General features: G+C 34.8%; 1 protein-coding gene across 1 annotated transcript in view; it reads right to left on the bottom strand.

Annotated features, from left to right (window-relative positions):
- Positions 1–4,250: 4,250 nt before the first annotated feature.
- The window catches only part of SRFBP1 (serum response factor binding protein 1), a 55,558-nt gene continuing 40,558 nt past the window's right edge, over positions 4,251–19,250 (bottom strand). The window contains exons 5-8 of the mRNA XM_008577580.1: positions 11,300–11,381; positions 9,612–10,326; positions 8,341–8,378; positions 4,251–4,668 (exon numbers count right to left, since the gene is read on the bottom strand). Coding sequence (XP_008575802.1) covers positions 4,484–4,668; positions 8,341–8,378; positions 9,612–10,326; positions 11,300–11,381 — 1,020 coding nt within the window. The 3' untranslated portion in view covers positions 4,251–4,483. The remainder of the gene's footprint in view (positions 4,669–8,340; positions 8,379–9,611; positions 10,327–11,299; positions 11,382–19,250) is intronic.

The following is a 19,250-nucleotide window of genomic DNA, read 5'->3' as shown; positions in this document are numbered from 1 at the left end:
AATAGCTTCTTTAATGTCTTTTTTGAGTAAATCCGAAGTCTCAGATTCCTCAGGGAGTTTCTATTGACCACCCCTGCCCAGTGCATGGGCTGTTCTTTCTTGTTTTTGTGCATGTCTCACAAGTTTTTGCTTAAAACTGCACATTTCAGTATAAAGTTGCAACTCTGCAAATCAGATCCTCTCCACCCAGTGTTTGTTGTTGCTGTTTTTTTTTTTGTCAGTTTGTTTAGTGACTTTTCTGAACTACTTTTGTGAAGTCCATATTCTTTGTTGTGTACGGAAATTGAAGTCTCTTATTTAGCTTAGTAGTATGTTAATAACTGGACAGAAATTTCCTTAAATGACTGGAATACTCTTTGCTGAGGAGTTCTGTGTGTTGGGGTCACACCTTCAACACTTAGCCAGGAGGCTGGTAACTGTCCCTTAGCTTTCACCTGTTGCTTGTGAAGTGCCTGAAGCTCAGCCAGAGGTGAGTTGAAGGGACTTCTCAGCTCTTTACTGAGCATGCACACAAGCCCTATGCATGTGCGATTTCCTTGATTCCAAGAAATATGTCACAACTTACCAAAGTACCTGTATTAGTCCATTTCTGTTGCTTAAAACAAAATACCTAGAACTGGATAATTTATAAGCAAATGAAATTTACTGCTTATAGTTTCTGAGGCTGGGAAGTCCAAAGTCCAAGGAACATATCTGGTGAGGGCCTTCTTTGGTGATGGCTTTACAGCAACACAGGGTATCATACTGTGACATAACAGAAGGAAAGGGGGGGGGGAGAGAGGGAGAGAGAGAGGAGAGAGAGAGGGGAGAGGAGAGAGAGACACTCATGTGCTATCCTTTTAAAGCCCTCATAACCATGCCCATGACCACCATTATTAATCCATTCATTAGAGCATGGTCCTCTAAAAGAGGGGGGGGGGGAGAGAGGGAGAGAGAGAGGAGAGAGAGAGGGGAGAGGAGAGAGAGACACTCATGTGCTATCCTTTTAAAGCCCTCATAACCATGCCCATGACCACCATTATTAATCCATTCATTAGAGCATGGTCCTCAGGATCTAATCACCTCTTTGAGGCCCCACCTTTCAATAATCATAATAGAATTTTCCACCCTTTTAACATTGTCACAGTGGGGATTAAGCCTCTAATACATAAAACCCGGGGGACAATTCAATCCATACCAGTACCTATGAATATTAAATTCTCCAGATTTCCTTTTAAGCCTTTTAGTTAACTTATTGTTTACCCCAACTGCTATTCACTGCCTGAGGTAGCCCTGATGATAAACAATTATCTCTAATTGTTTTCAAAAAGGGATCTCAGGGAAAAGGCTTATGGCAAAGGGCAAGCTCTAACTCAGATCAAATAAAGACTGCTTTGCAAGTGGGGTCTTCTAGTGAACCACCAGACAGGTCAAATCTTTATAACAATTCTCAGGGAATGTGTCCTTGAAGAAGCTCCATCACTGCTCTGCCCCCTCCAATAGCTGCTAGGCTGCTGGTTTGCACTGTGATTGTGATTTGTTGATTTTCAAGCTACCATGGATCTGGGAAGTAGAGCATGCAAATAGGGCAAGTTAAGGTCACAACAGTCACTGTTCTTATCAAGATTCAGACATTTTTCTTGAATACATACACCTTGGATTGCTACAAGCCTTTGGTTAATTCCAGAGTTCTGAAAATGTTGATTCTGACAGTTTTCTTATTGCTTTTATAGAGAATTTTCACATGTCCTTACTCTGCTATTTTAGCTATTATTATCCCATATGCTCTCAGGCAAAAGAAAAAAAACCAAAACTCTAAACAAATATTGAACTTTGGCTAGTAGACTTCTGTTTTGCAGAGGCACCACTTAGCAATTCTGAAACTAAATTCTGTGTATTCTAGGGTTGAATAAATATGTAAATATATAATGGACAACCCATTCACCAGTTTTCTTACTATTAAAAAAAGACTTATATGACAAAATGACATAAGAGACAGGTTGAGGGGGCTCCCACTGGCCAAATTAAGCACAACTTAAGCATCAAAATAAACGGATTTCTATTTCTGACCAATATGGAATAACAGGAACTGACTTTGTCCTTCTAGTTTAAACAACTAGAAAACTGGACAAGATATACAAAACAACAGTTTTCAGACAATGGAAAATAGGCATCACAGGATAGTAATACCAGAGAAGAAAAACAAATGAGTTGAGTGCTACACTGCCTGAGGAGCTTCCAAATTAGTGCAGGAAGAAGGAACCCCAAAGGAACTCAGTGGACTTACTGAATTTGAGAGACAGATTTTTGGAGTTCAGGCAGGCCAATATGATTAGAATTTGTGAGGCAAAAAACTGGAGAGGAAGTGGATGCATACAAAGTGAGAAAGTGCTTCAGAGATCTGTAGAAGGCTCCCATTAAGTTTTTGGTAGAAGATTGATCTGTGCGATGTGTGTATGGAGAATCTACCAAGGCCAGCAAAAAAACCACTAGAAACAAGTTAAGTGGAAGATTATCAGCTTACATATGCCTAGGTATGGTTTGTTCTTACCAAAAACAAGAGAAAGATTTCCTAATAGACAAATTATCAGGTAGAGTTCTTAGAACAGTAATGCCTCAGTAGTAGGGCCAAATGAGCCCCAGACCAGGGTTTCTCACCTCAGCATTGTTAACATTTTGGACTGGAAACTACATTTTTTTGTGTGTACTCTCGAAAGTTTAGCAGCATTTCTGACCTTTATGCGCTAGATGTACTACCCACCCTCTGCCTGTGCCCCACTGCCTCCTCGTGACAACCCACAATATCTCCAGATGTTGCCAAATGATCCCTGGGGTACAAAACTGTCCTAAGTTGAGAACTGCCACCCTAAACTAATGGCTGTTCTAGAACTATTGTAACAAAGCACAGATCTCAAAAAGACCAATCCAAGTAACTTAACTGCATCCCCTAACAAAGCCCAACAGTATTTCCCATATAACAAAATCTTGCAGCCAACAAATGTAAAGCTCTTCCCTCTAACTTTCTAGATGGACCATAACTCATTACAGTAGGGGTAAGAAGTCTTGGGCAGGTCTGGCAGTCTGGAGGACAGTGGCCCCAGTCTCACAGTCTGGCAAACTCTGGGTAGGCACAGAGACATTTTTCTTTCAGTTTGTCAGTCTGAAATTATGTCAAAATAAAAATTTAAATGAAAAAACTACAAAAAACAAATTTTGCATTCAACACAGCAAAAAATAACATTCTTCCTGCATAATCTTTTGAATTTCACTGTTCTAGTTATCTAAATTCTTAAGCTCTTAGACAGAAATGACTCTTCAGAGCTTGTGAATTTAGGCTAACCAGATGGCCTTCTCTGCCATTAACAGCACTAATGTGTAGGAAACATGGAATTTAGTTAACCAAAAACCTTTAATTTCTCCTACAGTAGCAAAAAGTGAAACATTTGCAACAATTTAGGATTTTTAAAATCCTATTTTCCTTTTAAATAACAGTACTGTGACTTACAAAGTAGGCCCTTCTTCAGTGAGTCATCTCATAACCTCTCTGCTCAGTCCCATGGAAGTGCTCTTTCCATCCTACCTCCTTCAGAATTTGTTCTTGTTAATTATAATCTATAATTCCTCCATGAATGTTTTTGTAAGAGTACATGGTCAAATAACTAGATATTATACATTTTTGATTTAATGAAAATATTTATATGTAGTATAATATAAAACTGATTTGGGGGGGTGTTGCTATGTTTAAAATATTTGCCTAGGGCCGGCCCCATGGCGCACTCGGGAGAGTGCGGCACTGGGGGCGCTGGGAGCACAGCGACGCTCCTGCCACGGGTTCGGATCCTAAATAGGAATGGCCGGTGCACTCACTGGCTGAGCGTGGTGCGGGCGACATCACACCAAGGGTTGCGATCCCCTTACCGGTCACGAAAAAGACAAAAAAAAAAAAAATTTGCCTAAATGAAATACAATTAAGAAACCCAAAATTGTCTTGAAAGAGGATTTTCGAACAATCAAAAAGTGCATGATCACAAATAAGACCATAATAAAAATTAATACTTATAATAATTCATTATCTGTACACCCATAATAAAAGTTGCTATTTTAGTTTTGCTAAGAATAACTTTTAACAAAGGTGATCTATTTTAAATAGCTAAAGTTTCCTTATATTTTCCATTATTATTTTAAATATATCTCGACATCTATTTTCAAGACAAAAACAGAGCTGAACCAGTGAAATATAATTCACGATAAGAACAAATGAGAAAAATCTGAAGTCACTATAATCCCCAAATTTTATTATAGAGGAAATAGTCTGCAGCAAAATACAAAAAATCAATTTAAGTACATATTTGATTTGTGAAAGGTTTACGTAAACATAACTCTAAATCACTTAAAAAAGAAAAAGACAAAAACAAACATTCTATAACCCCTCCAAACAGACTTATTCAAATACAAGTTGGGAAAATAATTCTTAGATAGAAAAGTTCACAAAAAGAGGCAGTGATCAATCATCAAATGTAATTTTCTTCCCCTGAAACACAGCAATTTTAGACTGCTGTTCTTTTCGCCTCTTACTCGCTTCCCATGAAGGGTGAAGAGGCAGCTGCAACTGATGTTTTGTATTTTCAAGTCCTCTTTGTGCACTCTTATTAAATTGATCCTTGATCTGAGATATGTTTTGTGAAAAATCTGGGAAGAGAAAGCAAAAATAATAAAAATTAACTATATATTTAAATAGTATATACAAAAGAGATAGATTTCATCTTCTTCAAACAGATATTAAAGGAAGAAATTGTTTTCCTTAAATGGAACACTTCACAATTTAAAATTAAAGCATAACAGGGAACAGTCTGAACTTGAAAAATTCACATATGAATAGTCAGTTTTGGACACATACTTTCTTACCCTCTAACTCAGCAGTAAATACATGTTTATTGAGTACCTCCTAACATAGGCTGTGCTGTCTCATTTATAATGACATAAAGAAATCACAGTCTAGCTAACATGAATGTCCAAAAAAAAAAAAAGGGGGCATCTTGTATTTTCAAAGGAACATCATTAGTTTATGGTATCTGTATATGAAACAGATGTAGACAAAAAATCATGTCTTAATAAAGACACTATGTCTGACAATGCTGATGGGATTTATTTATTTTTAAAGGGCTATTAATTGATTCTACTTCCTTCTGTTATTGAACCAAAAATTGTTATTATGAGGCAAATTACTAGGTCTACTCAATATAAGATAAAGTCCTTTTTCAGTCATAATACTATCCTCCAGATATGAACGTGGTGGTGGCAACTTGTATTCTAGTCCTTACGGTATTTTACATTATGAGGTTCTTTAATTATATAATTTTGAACAAGAACTGTTTGGGAAAGACAAACTACTGTGAAAAGACATAAATCAATGCACATTTGGGATGTTTACAGAGCTTTAGTTCATGGAAACAGAAAGAAAAAGGGAGGCAAAAAATGTAATATACACTTATTAATCAGTCCTAGGGGTATATAATTTCTCCACTGTGAGTTAGATATCATTGTTAAAAGCCTTTTACAGACCTTTTTAAAAAGCAAATGTCACGTTATACCAGCAAGTACACACAGGGGATAACATTTCCAAAACACCATATAGACAGAAATCAAAATGTTCCATATATCACAGAAATCACATGCACTTTAGAAATCTGTTATAATATGCAAAGAGTGGTTCTAGTGATGGAGAGTTTAAGTGAAACTTTCATGAAAACTGAGTTTTGAATACGGCAGTATTTCTAAACTAATGTAGTATTTATATCAAGTTGTATATGTAAATAAATTGGTAAATATTTTAAATATACAAGCTAAGCAAAAAATTACCCTTTTACTTGGGTTTCCTCATTGGGAAAATATGAGTACCTCATATTTAGTTATTCTATGTTTGTGAATATATGGTAAATGAGGCATATTACCATGTTTTTTGCCAAACCCTGTTTTCTTTTCTTCTAGGCACACAACCAGAACACATTTTTCATTCCTGCTGCAGTCAGATGAGGCCATATAACTGAGTCATCGTCAATGAAATGTGAGCAAAAAGCCTGGACCACAAAAACATCACATTCAGTCCAGCATTATTTCTCTTTCTATTCCTAATGAATGAAGAGAACCCCTAGGCTCTAGTGTAGGGCAGAGGCACAAGATGGACTGAGACTACAAGGAGACAGACTGATGAATGAGGAATAAACCACTAAGATCTGGTAGTTATTCATTACAGCAGGTAGTCTACTATGAATAATACTGAAATTGGTACTCTGAAGTAGGTTACAACCATTACAATGACATAAAAATTTGGCACTGGCTTAGCAGTTTGGCTGTAAGTGGTAAGAAAATGAATAACTGAGAATGGGGGGTGAGCAACCCATGTGCTAAATAAATAAGTAAAACTACTGTCAGTGATAACTTGGAAAGCAGACCAAATGCATATGGAGTTTGCAGTACAGGATAAGTGGTTATAAAAAATAAAAATTATACTGTTGGCTGTCTTTGGCAATGTACTAGAAAGATGAGAAAAGTTCAGGAAATAATTGACCAGCTCACTGTTCTAAGGGAAGAGGAAGAATCTAGATATTTGGGAACTTAAGGTTTAGCAAAGCCTCCAAACAGTAAGCAATAAGACTGAGAAATATTTTAAGCAATATAAGCCCACAGAGACTCAGCCTTGGGGCAGAGATAAGATTAAAAGTAAGGCCTTCCCACCCAAACCTAACAATCTCAATGCAGCCGAAAGTGAATGAGGGTGGGGGTGGAAAAAACAAAACAAAAACAAAACACAACACAAACAAACATAAATATGCCAAGTTTGAGAACTAGCTCTAGGAAAGAATTGTCAGTTTGATTACTAGCTCATGGATGAACATGACGGAAACAACGAGGTCAGAAATCCACTAAATTTTTGAGAAAGCGTACAGTGAAAGAAATCACAAGCCTGGGACTGGAAAAAACCTCTGACCATTAGACTTTGAACAATCTTCAGGACCTTATATCGTACCAACAACTTGGGGCAAACTCCAAAGAGATCATACTAAATACCCACTTCAGATGTGGCCAGAGAACAAAGACTCTCCCAAGAAGGTAGCAGGGGACCACAGAGAACAATGATGAGAAAGCTCCTCTCAGAGACTTCATAATCCTTGCTCAGCAGAATCTTGGGAGGTAGACCTGTTGTGTGCCTTCATTTTCCTCTTAACCTGAATAAAAGTTTTCACTGGGTTACCATGTTCCTGCTCTGCTACTATATACTTGATATGAATTGGGGGCAGACAGCTTCCTTTTTCGTACAAAGGTCATCAGACTTTGAGGATTCCCATCCATGAGATCTGACAGAAAGCACTATATCATCACCCAGTGATCTTGGACTTTGAGCTGGATGCAGTGACTGGATGTGACTCTGGGTTGGCTTCCTTGGGAAGGAGGTAAGTATGCTGTATGTGTAGTAGGAAATTTGAAATGGGCTTCTGGTTATAGAAAGAATGGTCAGTGGCAGAAAAAGTTAGGTGTTCAAGAAATTCCACTTCTTTTTTTCCTCCTAGACACAGAGTTAAGATGCATTTCTTAGCTCCTTTGTGGCTACATGGGGTCATAAGATTGAATTCTGGCCAATAAAATGTGAGCAGAACTGACTTCCGCCACTTTTAGACCTGGCTCATGAAAGCATCCTGCAAAATTCTCCATGTACTCCATTCCCCTCTATTGGCAAATGGAGAATATTTGGGACCTGGAGGAGGAAGGAGCCAAAAGTTGGAAGCAGCCTGGTCCCTGAATAACTACATGGGTCAGAGCCCCTTTGCTGATTTACAGTGGGCTCTGATGTGTGTGAGAAATAAATTTTTATTATGTTAAAACAGTGAAAGTCTAGGACTGTGTAAGAAGTCAGCCTACCCAAATATATTAAACTTTGATTTGTTATAAATTAATCTGAAAATATTCTGATTTTACTCTTAACCCAGAAAGTAATATACTTGCTACTGAATGCTTAATGGCATGGCACTCAGTGACTAAGATATAATTTATATAATAATTTACTTAAAAAAATGTTGATTTAAGTTAAATAAAAATAATTTTTACTAATAAACTTTGTCTATATTCTTCCCACTGGCAGGACACAGGAAAAAAACAATAAAAATAAAAAATTATATTGATAGTTATAAGATGCTCCGTTTCCATTTCTGTGGGTACATAATTTATTCAGGATATCAGGCAACCATAACTTTTCATGCTTCCACTTTGGCAAAGCATTGCTCAATTGCATATGGAGGTCAGGCAGCCATGAATACACACCTAGGTTAGGTCGTAAAAGGTGATATAGAAAAAAAAAATACATACCTAGGGTTTTGCTTTTTGGAGCCTGTTCTCTGTAATCTCTAAAAGAAGAAAAATACCATGATGATTTTTAAAAGATAAATCCTCTGATCTTAAGAAGATAACATAATAAAACTGATGATACAACTCATTCAAAGGACTATATTATATCCCCTCATCCTACCAGCAATCAATAAAATCATTACGAAAACCCCAGGTTTTAGCTACACCAAAAGTTTGTTAGACTCCAGTATTACTACAGATGTGAGGGACTTTTCCTCTCACCACCCTTGGCCAAGTATTTCTGTTCATAACTGAAAAATACCCTATCTTGCTTACCTTGTTTCTGTTCTTGGGGACTATCTATATAAAGAATTTCAAAAGTCTTCTCACAGGGAGAATGAGTCACATATAAAAAAAATTAATATTTACATTTTGTTGGAGGGGAAGAAATAGTAGTGAAACAAGGAAAAAATATAGTCTTTTGAGGCAGGTTTAGGAGATATAAACATTTTAATTATTTTCAAGGCTTCAAAGATTTTTATGTCTTTTCCATACTCTAACTTCTTTGGAAAATTTCTACATCCCATTTTTCTATTCCATTAAAGAATATCCCTGACCTATAAATATAGAGAAAACTGGTTTACTGAAGAACACCACTGTTACTAAAGAAATTAGCTAACCATGACCTTTACTCTGAAATGTGAAAAGATCCTCTATCAAATTAGTATTACAAATGAAATTAAACTTATTGATTTATAACGGAAGAGCTGTGAAAAGTGGTGGTTAACAGCAGGGATGGAGTGATATCACCAAATATAAAACAGTCCAGAGAAACTCATTGTTAGGGCAAGCAGCCTTATATACTGAAACAAGATTACACAGTAAAATGATTGATGTTTAAAATAATGATCCTGGGTCATCAAGAAAAAACACCATATTATTTTCAAAAAGTTCTGTTTTAAAACATTTTCAAAAGTTTTTTTTTTATCAAAAACTAACTTTGATAACTTTAAAAACTTTGATAACTGAAGGAATAAATCTTAAATTAGCTAGGCATATTATTTGGTGATAACATCTCATTTTCTGAAGAGGCACTGCCATATGTATATTTGTATATATGATCACACTATAAAGTTGGAGAGGGCCATGTCTAAAAATAGAACAAGCTGTACAAACTAGAACTGTGTATAGGAGACAGTCTCCTCCCTCACCGTCAGGATGTGTAGATATTTCATATCTTTCAAAAAAATTAAGAAATAATACTCATTTTAGAATAAAAAAAATATCCTTACCTTCTCAAGCTTTTAGATCCAGATAAAGAGGGGAAAAACACTGATTCTAATTTCCTGGCTTCTGTACTTGGCTTGTTTTTGTCACTTCTTACATCCCAGTGAGTTTCATGTGTATCTTCTTTGGGTATCACTTTTTGGAGGGGTCTTTGTTCCCCAACTGAAGAATGGCAACTACTTTCCTTCTTCCGTGTCCTTCTGACTTTCCCAATGAAGAAGTCGTCACCACTATCACTATCCTCAGACATGGAAGACTGTTTGTAAAACCTTTCTTCTGTGCTATCATCAAAATACTCCTTTTCCTCTTCATGTAATTCTTTTTCGCCATCACTGTCATCACCAAGCGAACTATTAGACACTTTCTTTTTTTGGATTTGACTTAATGTTTTAATTTTGGGGTCAGCAGGAGTTCTCTGGAGTGAAGAGAGACCCACAGAATCCTTTTCTGAAGGCTTTAATGAAGAATTTGGAATGTCTACTGCTTTGGGCCCATGTTCCATCTTGGTTACTTTGTTCTTTGAATTATTTATCGGTTTCTTTGCCAGTATTTTGGCTTCTTTCACTTTTTGGCCACTGATAATAGTTCCTTCATGCTGTAACTTACTTGTATCGTCATTTGAAGACAAAGTGTCCTTAGAATGATTTTCTTCTGAAGCATTCTTTGATGATTCAACTTCAGCAACATTTTGTCTTGCGTCTTTAAAGACTTGGACAGCAGCTTCAAGAAAAACAGTGCATGACTTGTTTTAGCATTGAAACATATTAACATCACTGTTTCAGTACAGCATTTCTTAAATTACTTGGAAACATTGAAGAAGAAAATTGGAATTTACATTAAATATGTACAATGGGTCTGAATTCAGGAAGAACTCTTTTTTTTTTTTTTTTTTAAAGATGACCGGTAAGGGGATCTCAACCCTTGGCCTGGTGTTGTCAGCACCACGCTCAGCCAGTGAGCGACCCGGCCATCCCTATATAGGATCCGAACCCGCGGCCTTGGTGTTATCAGCACCGCACTCTACCGAGTGAGCCACGGGCCGGCCCAGGAAGAAATCTTTAGACTTCTTAAAAACTAAACTTATAAAGACATGCTCAGATGTATTTCAAATTGCTAAAATGAAAAGAAAATTATCCTTTCTTCACATTTTGGGATTATGAAGAACAGTAAAAAATCACTGAATACATATAAATAAATGGCAACTTTATTTTCTGTAGTATTAATACATTGAATATTGTGTTTTTGGAAATAAAAATAAATATTACTTAATCTGTGACAAAAGCATTTAATTCTATAAATATATTTTATAGTACACATCATAAATGAAAATACATGACCAACTGGCAAAACCAAAAATAATGTTATACCAATATTTAGAAAAACAACTGTATTTAACTTTATCATGTATATGTTATATAGAAAAATATATATTTTAGATTACATGTAATTTGTATTAATATATTAGAATTTAGGAAAAAATACAAATTTATTTTTTCTTCATATATCAGACACTTTCCATATTTTCAGGCACTTTCTCACATTTCTAAATATTTGAAAAAAATTTATATTTATAACATAAAAGATCTTCAGGAAGTAAAAGAACCATAAAGATACTTAAAATAAATGAACATTTATCCAAAATCATATACACAAATGCATTAAGTAGATGGCTTAAAAGTCATTTGACTCATACCTTTTAGTACATCTATTTTTTTCTTCAGAAGAGGGTGTACTGCTAGTCTGGCAATTGCTCTTTCAGTTGCAGTAGAATCTGGCTACAAATTAAAAAAAGATTTATGGGAATAAAAATAACTTGGCACTATTGGAAGTGAATAAAATAAAATCTATCAGAGTCTTTTAAAATTAGACTTAGGAAACAGAATTTGCTAAATTTTCATTGCATAAATTATCTGTATATCCATGCAAAAGATAATTATAATGCTGACAAAAATATTCCTGCCTTTGAACAATTAAAATAATAATGTAACCAATTAATAAATATTCTTTGGACACTTAATACATTTCCAGAACTGTGCTAGCCATCATGTGTGATATTTTTTAAAAAAGTAACACAGCTTCTGTGTTCAAAGAGTGTAAACAATTTAATTATGAAGACAAAATTAACATGAAAGAATCAATATATTAGTGCAAAGCTGGGTGATACAATTTATTCCTACTGTAATATTTGAAGTCCCATTTAATGGAGACCTAGATACTATTTAATGCTATCTATTTATATTTTGAATGTCTACCAATACATCTGTATTTTCAGGACTTAATACCGTGCGCCTGGGTTATAGCCTACATTTTATAAATATATGATCACTAAATGGGAAAAGATTATATATAAATTTAATGTACTTATAAATTCAGAAAATGCATTATACAAGCTAATTCCTTTAAATACCATATGCAGACTGACAACTTACAAATTTCTATCTCCAGCTGCAACTTGAGCTCTCGACTCATATCTAACTACCTACGTGACATCTATTTGAAATAACAAAACAGAATTCTTTGATTTTCCTCTCAAACCTGCTTCTCCTATAGTCCTTCCCATCTTATTGCATGTAATTTCCTTTCTTGCTCAGGCTAAAACTCTAAGGATTCTTCCACTATATTTCTCTTTCCCATACATCTCATAATAAATCGCCCAACAAATGTAGTTCCGTCTGCAAACTATATTCATAGCCAGTCACTTCTAACTATTTCTACTTTAATTACCTTTAACCAAGTCAACAATACCTCTCACCCGGACTAATATAATAAACTCATACCTGGTCACTCTCCTTTGTATCTTCTTCTCTCACAACTTTCCATATAGCAATCACAGTGACGTTTAAAAATGTGATTAGATCATGTTATTTCCATATCTGTTCTTCTTCAAGCTTTTTTGTTTTCTGACACTTAGGCCATTCCATTGCAAGCTCTTCTCTACCTGGAATGCTCTACTCTCAAATATGTACATGGCTGATCCTCTCACTATACTTAGGTCTCTGCGCAAATGTCATCTCAACAAGCACAATGCTTTTCATTACTCTTTATTTACTTCACATCACTTAGCACTGCATGCCTGTTCAGACATTTTCATTCTATGAGGCAGAGACTTTGTTTACCTTATTGCTGTAGATTCAATGCCTAGAATAATGACTGGTAATAGTAGGCACTCAGTAAACATTTTTTTTTGGTGGCTGGCCAGTACAGGGATCCAAACCTGTGACCTTGGGGTAAAAGGCTACACTCTAACCAACTGAGCTGACTAGCCAGCCCTCAATAAATTAATAAAGCAAGTGAATAAATTTCACTAGTGTGTGAAAGGAGAGCTACCAGCATCAAATGTTTTTATTCTAAATTTACCCTCCATTGTTAATAGTCCAGTGTAAGTTTCCCCACCTCCAGTTTCCCAATAATAAAAACATATGAATACCTAAATAAAAGCAAGATGATGGCAGTCTGAAATTTATTCTGTTTGGAGGACTTATCTAGGTAATGTCACTCAAACAGTAACTTAATTAAATTATACCTGGTGCAAGTCTTGTGCCAGACCCCCCTGCCATCTAATTACCTCGTGTCCTTCCAAAACCCGTGTTGACCTGGAAACTAAGAATTTGATCATACTTGGAAACAAAGTCTTTGCAGATGAGATTAAGATGAGATCATAGTGGATCAGAATGAGCCCTATATAAAATATGACTGGTGTACTTATTTAAAAAAGAACATTTAGATCAGGGGCACAAAGACACGTAGCGGGAAAAAGACCATCTTAAGGCTAAAGCAAAGATTGGAGTTATCCTGTCACAAGCCAAGGAAGGCGTAGGGGGTAAAAGAAGCTGAAAAGGCAAAAAATAATTCTTCTCCAGAGATTTCCAAGGAAGCATGGCCCTACTGTTATATAAGTTTTTCCCTGTAACTTTTTTTATGTTGCAACCTTTGTGGTGGACTTTTCTGGGGAGAATACAAGGTTAAGAAGAAGTGGACTTGATTTGAAAATTGGCATTGTGTTGTATAAATCTAGGGTGCCACTCACTTTGTAGTTGTCAAACCGGAGCTGAGCAGCCATACATAGCAAGAGTGAGTTCAAAAAAGAACATAAAAGCTTGAGTCCAGAACGTATGTAAGTATATAGCATTGAGTAGTTATGTAGAATTATGGATAACACACTTTCGATTCTGTAACTCTTTGCAATTCTTATTTTAAAGAAAAACAACAGTTAATGCTATCAGCAAATGAAAAATAATATATATTTGCAAACATATAAATATTGGTATAGAACTCTAAGATATAATTACTTTTAGTTTTATTTTTAACTGACAAATAATAATTGTATCTATGGAGTACAACGTGATATTCTGATACATGTATACACTGTAGAATGATCAAATCAGAGCAATCAGCATATCCATCACCTCAAATATTTATCATTTCTTTGTGGTGAGAACATTTAAAATCCTCTCTTTTAGCTATTTTGAAATATGTATTATTAAGTGTAGTCATTTTGCTGTGCTATAGAACACCAACACTGATTCTTCCTATCTAACTGTAACTTTGTAACCATCGATTGACCAATGTCTCCCCTCTCCCCCGCTACCCTGCCCCACTCTCCCACCCCAACCAAGCCTCTGGTAACCACCATTCTACTCTCTACTTCTACAACCAGGAGTTCGACTTTTTTATATTCCATATATAAGTGAGATCTACCAAATTACATTTCCATTAGCAATATATGAAAGTATGTTTCTCTATGCCTTTTTCCCATGCAGCATCTTATATTTTTGATCTTTATAATCCTGAGTTGAAAACAAAGTCATTATAATCTTATTTTTAAATTCACTTTACTGTGAGTTGATTTTTATTATTTTAGTAAGCTATTGTTATGTACTTTTCTGTGAATATCTGTTGCCTATTTTTTTCTGCTAGCTTGTTGATCACATTCTTTACATATATTTAGAAAATTTGGGTAAGAAACTTAAAATTTTCATCGAGTATAACCTTTATGGCTTCTGAGTTTTAGACTATGAATACACGCCCCCCCATACATTTTATTCTATTAGTAAGTATTGTGTTGCTAAGGGTAGTTATTTTTAAGGAAGACAAAACATATTCTGATGCTTTATGCTTCTTAGTTCAGCAGCTAATAAGGTGGGTTATTCAGGAAAAGGATGAAATGTGGGCATTTCACTCCTATAATCACTCCACACCAAGAACACATTTTCGGCCTCTGGGCAAGTTTGAATAGCTATAAATGAAAAATCCACTTTATACTATGGGACAGTATCCACATCCTCAATAGTGGCTAAGATAAATAATGCCTCATATGTAGGAATACAATTCTGTTTAAGAACAATGGGTTGAAAATAAATAGCTTCTCAAGTTCTTATTCATTTAGCTAGGAATTTATTTAACAAAAATACTGGCTTGTAGGTATGTTATGTATGTACTTTGTACCGTAATTTGGTATTTGTGCATATACATTTGAAAATGTACTTACTGTTCTAATTTTTATAAGTTGGAAATTTTGATAAAGTTGATTTCCTAACAATATGGCCAAACATCTTAGAGAAAGAACTACTGCTGTTACATTAAAACATGAAAAATGTCAGAGTTAAGAATACTTAAAATTCCAAAAAATAATAAAGTACAATACAGATATGGTATAAAAATCTTGCTGAGGGGAGACGGTGCATGAAACATTTAATTCTTAGGGCAAAATAAATCTAAACACTGAGAATATGAGCTGTGTCATTTTTATCTGATGCAATAATGACTTTGAAGGGGGACTAAAATGCATTGCCAGAATGCTTGAACTGAAAGAGCTCCTTACTATGGAAATGAGAAAAAACAAGAGCCAGAGATGGTAAATAACCTGCCTGAAGTCATGAAACTAGTGACAAGGCAACATCAGTTCAAATTCAGAGAATCCTAGAAATTAAGCCTCTTCTCTTAGCTAAGCAGGAATCTTTGCAGGGGGTGAGTTCACAAGTGAGTTCTCAATCACTTCCTAAAAGTGTAGCCAAATTATTAGCCTAGAAGGAAAAGGCACAAGTCATGCTCAAGTGCTAATTATAATAATATTACTCTAACACTATAATAAATTATAATAAAGACAATTACTGAGGCTTTCATTGAATTGAAAATTATTTAATCAAGGCATTTATAAACATCAGAATGCACTGTAGAGTACACGAAGGGTCTTCAAAAAGTTCATAGAAAGTGCATATTATGAAAAAACTACGCATGGATTGCAAAATTTTTTTTGAATCAAAATAAACTCATACTAACTAGTTATGACATGTCTAAACAGGATCTAGTTTGAGACCCTAAGGATAAGACATCAGTTTGAAAGGCGCCTCTATCAAAGCAACATGAATACTGCTAAAATTAAAGGAAGAACAAACAGCAAATTTATTGTCAAGCTTGGGTGGAAGAACAGTGAAATAACTGATGCTTTATGGGAAGTTTCTGGGGACAATGACCCAAAGAAATCAGCAGTTTACAAAGGGACTCATTTTAAGAAGTGATGAGACAATGTTGAAGATGAAGCCCTCAGCAATAACCATCCACATCAATTTGCATGGAAAAAATTAATAATCTTGTTTGTGCCTTAATTGAAAAGGACCAGTGATTAACAGCAGAAACAATAGCCAGCACCACAGACATCTCAATTGGTTCAGCTTACACAATAATTCTAATTGACAATACAGTTGAGCAAGCTTTCTGCTTGATGGGTGCCGAAACTGTTGTGCACCGATCAGCTGCAGACAAGAGCAGAGCTTTCAATGGAAATTTTAAACAAGCAGGTTCAAGATCCTGAAATATTTCTTCCTAGAACAGGATATGAAACATGACTTTACCAGTATGATCCTGAAGACAAAGCACAGTCAAACCAATGGCTACCAAGAGGTGAAAGTGGTCCAGTCAAAACAAAAGCAGACTGGTTAAAAGCAAAGGTCATGGCAACAGTTTTTTGGTATGCTCAAGACATTTTGCTTATGGACTTTCTGAAGGGCCACAAAATGATAACATCTGCTTATTAAGAAAAGCATTTTGAAAAAGTCAAAGCTTGAGCAGAAAAACACCTGGCAGAGCTTTACCAGAGTCCTTCTCTATTACTACAATGCTCCTGTTCATTCTTCTCATCAAACAAGGGCAATTTTGTGAGTTTTGATGGGAAATCATTAGGCATCCACCTTACAATCCTGAGGTGGCTCTTTCTGACTTCTTTTTGTTTCTTAATCTTAAAAAAATCTTTAAAGGGTAACCATTTTTCTTCAGTTAATGTAACAAAGACTGCATGACATGGTTAAATTCCTAGGACCTTTTAGTCCTTTAGGGATAAACTAAATGGCTGATATCATAGCTTACAAGTGTACGGAATTTGATAGAGTTTATTTTGGGAAACAAAATTAATATTTTTTATTTTTATCTTTTAATTCCATCTTTCTATGAGCATCTTTAAGATACATCTAGCCTTTCAAAATTCTTTATATTTAGTTGGTAGCTATTTTAAATTAATTCATATTTGTTCTTGATGTCCTGGTACTGATTTGCAAGTTTCTGTTGCTTATAATTTGGGGAATAGAAAAAATATTCTAATGGGGAAAAAACAGTGTAAATGGAAAAACTGTTATTGACATACACATTAATTATATGCTTCATAAATACTAACTTAAATTTTCCACTCTTAGAAGGCCAATAAACAATGTTACACATGTACTTCTTAAAATGTTTGTTTTAAAGAAAGTCTTAGTTAGAAATATCAGCTTTATAAATTAGAGCAGTTATTTAAATAAAATTTTATTCTTCTTAAAAAAGTCACATTTAACATTTTAAGCCTGTAATTTTATTCATGAGTATTTTTATTTTAATCCTATATTTAATTTTATTCTTAAGAATTTTACTCTCAGAAAATCCTTCATTTAACTTTTAAAATTCAAATACTGACAAGAACTAAAGGAGAAACAGATCAAAGATATTAACAATTAATTACAGTAATAGTGTAGACTTGCTTTCAAGATTGCCTAGCCAGTTAGGAGTAAGTTAAAACTCAAAACCAGGTTTCTGAATTCAGTCTAGTATTCTCAACGAGTTTTCTTCTAGACTATGCGAGATAACTTTCTCTCATTTTGTGACCCAACTCCAGATGTTTCTTACACTATAAATTGTGTAAAGCCCCCTCAAAACTTTTCGGAAAGAAATGAAATGTAAACATTAAAAAAAGAGGTTTGGCAAGCATGTGAGCTCAGGTTTATTCCTTTGCTGCAGCGTGTTTTGGGTCTCTGCTGCATTGATATAATGTCTGCATCTTGCTTGCCACACTGGGTTAAGTGTAGGAACCCACAAGAATGAGTAGGGCAGCCCTTGCCATGAGAGACTTCAATTCCTTTTTCCCTCTTTATGTTTCTCCTTCCCATCTTCCTTTCTCACCTACTTCTGCCTCTTTATATTCTACAGAGCCCTCTTAACATGTGAAGGCATCATCTTACACATGAAGACATAAAGACCATCATTTGAGGCTCACGATGTTGCTCTAAATTTTAAAAGACTAAAAAAAATGCACAAATAACTAATCCAAAGCAGAATGTAAAAAACTTCATAGGAGAGATAGAAAGTGTTATGAGGATTTCTAGAAGGAATACAAATACAGTGATACATCTTAAATTTAAATGAATTTATTTTGAAGCTTAAAAGGCTGCTAAGCAGTTTTTATAAACAGTTTTTACACCTGCATGAAAAAGTCTTCACAATGTTGGGAGGAATGAAGGCAACCACAGCTTTCCTTTTTTAAATGTGACACAATGTTTGCCATGGAAAATTCTCAGGACACTGTGGTTTTCACACACCTCCAGCTTCTTCCACTTCAAATAAATTAAATAAAAAAGGGAAAATAATCTCATCTTTTAATGGAAAAATTTTATTTTGGCATATGAGTATTTACTGTGAACACAAAAGCATGTGGTGTTTAAGTTTTTAAAAAGAATTTTGAGGATATACCTCTGAATGTAAACAACAATCTAAAAATTAAAAAGATTTTTTATATGTAATGTTGATCTTTAGAAATGTTGCCTAAAACAAACTGACTCTAAATAAATTGAAAGTGGTAGAATGCTAGTAGCAGTACTTTTAATATTAACTGGACTTAATTTTAATTCTTTATCTAAAGATATAAATCAACACATTAATATTTGTATTTATTAAAAACTCTTAGTGAAATAATAGAAAACAGCCCATCAGAAAAACTGTGGCAAACTAAACGTGGGTATTTAGAAAGTTATAAGAAACATTTTCAAGTGTCAATTATATTATCATATATAAACTCAACTGAAAATAGATAAATGAAGTTTTTTCCACAGGAAAGCTCTCCTATATTCTGTCGATTGAACGTTCCTATGTTAGAAGAAACACTGAAAAATGGGCATAAATGAATACAGTTTTGGGTGGAAATTAAATAAGGCATATGGCAAATTTGATTTGATACACATACAAATAAAACATTACATGTGAACATTATTGTGAGGAAAGGCAATGAAGCATAAATGGAATAGCCAGTCATTTAAATTTTTAACATAAACTTAAATCATTCAAGCTAACCATTTCTCAACCAACTAGAGAAAGTAATAGCTTTGTGGTAGGGGTATCTGTAGCTA

Source organism: Galeopterus variegatus, unplaced genomic scaffold (assembly GCF_000696425.1).
Source record: "Galeopterus variegatus unplaced genomic scaffold, G_variegatus-3.0.2 Scaffold1545, whole genome shotgun sequence".
In the NCBI taxonomy this organism is placed as follows: domain Eukaryota; kingdom Metazoa; phylum Chordata; class Mammalia; order Dermoptera; family Cynocephalidae; genus Galeopterus; species Galeopterus variegatus.
This window is presented reverse-complemented; position numbering and strand designations above follow the sequence as displayed.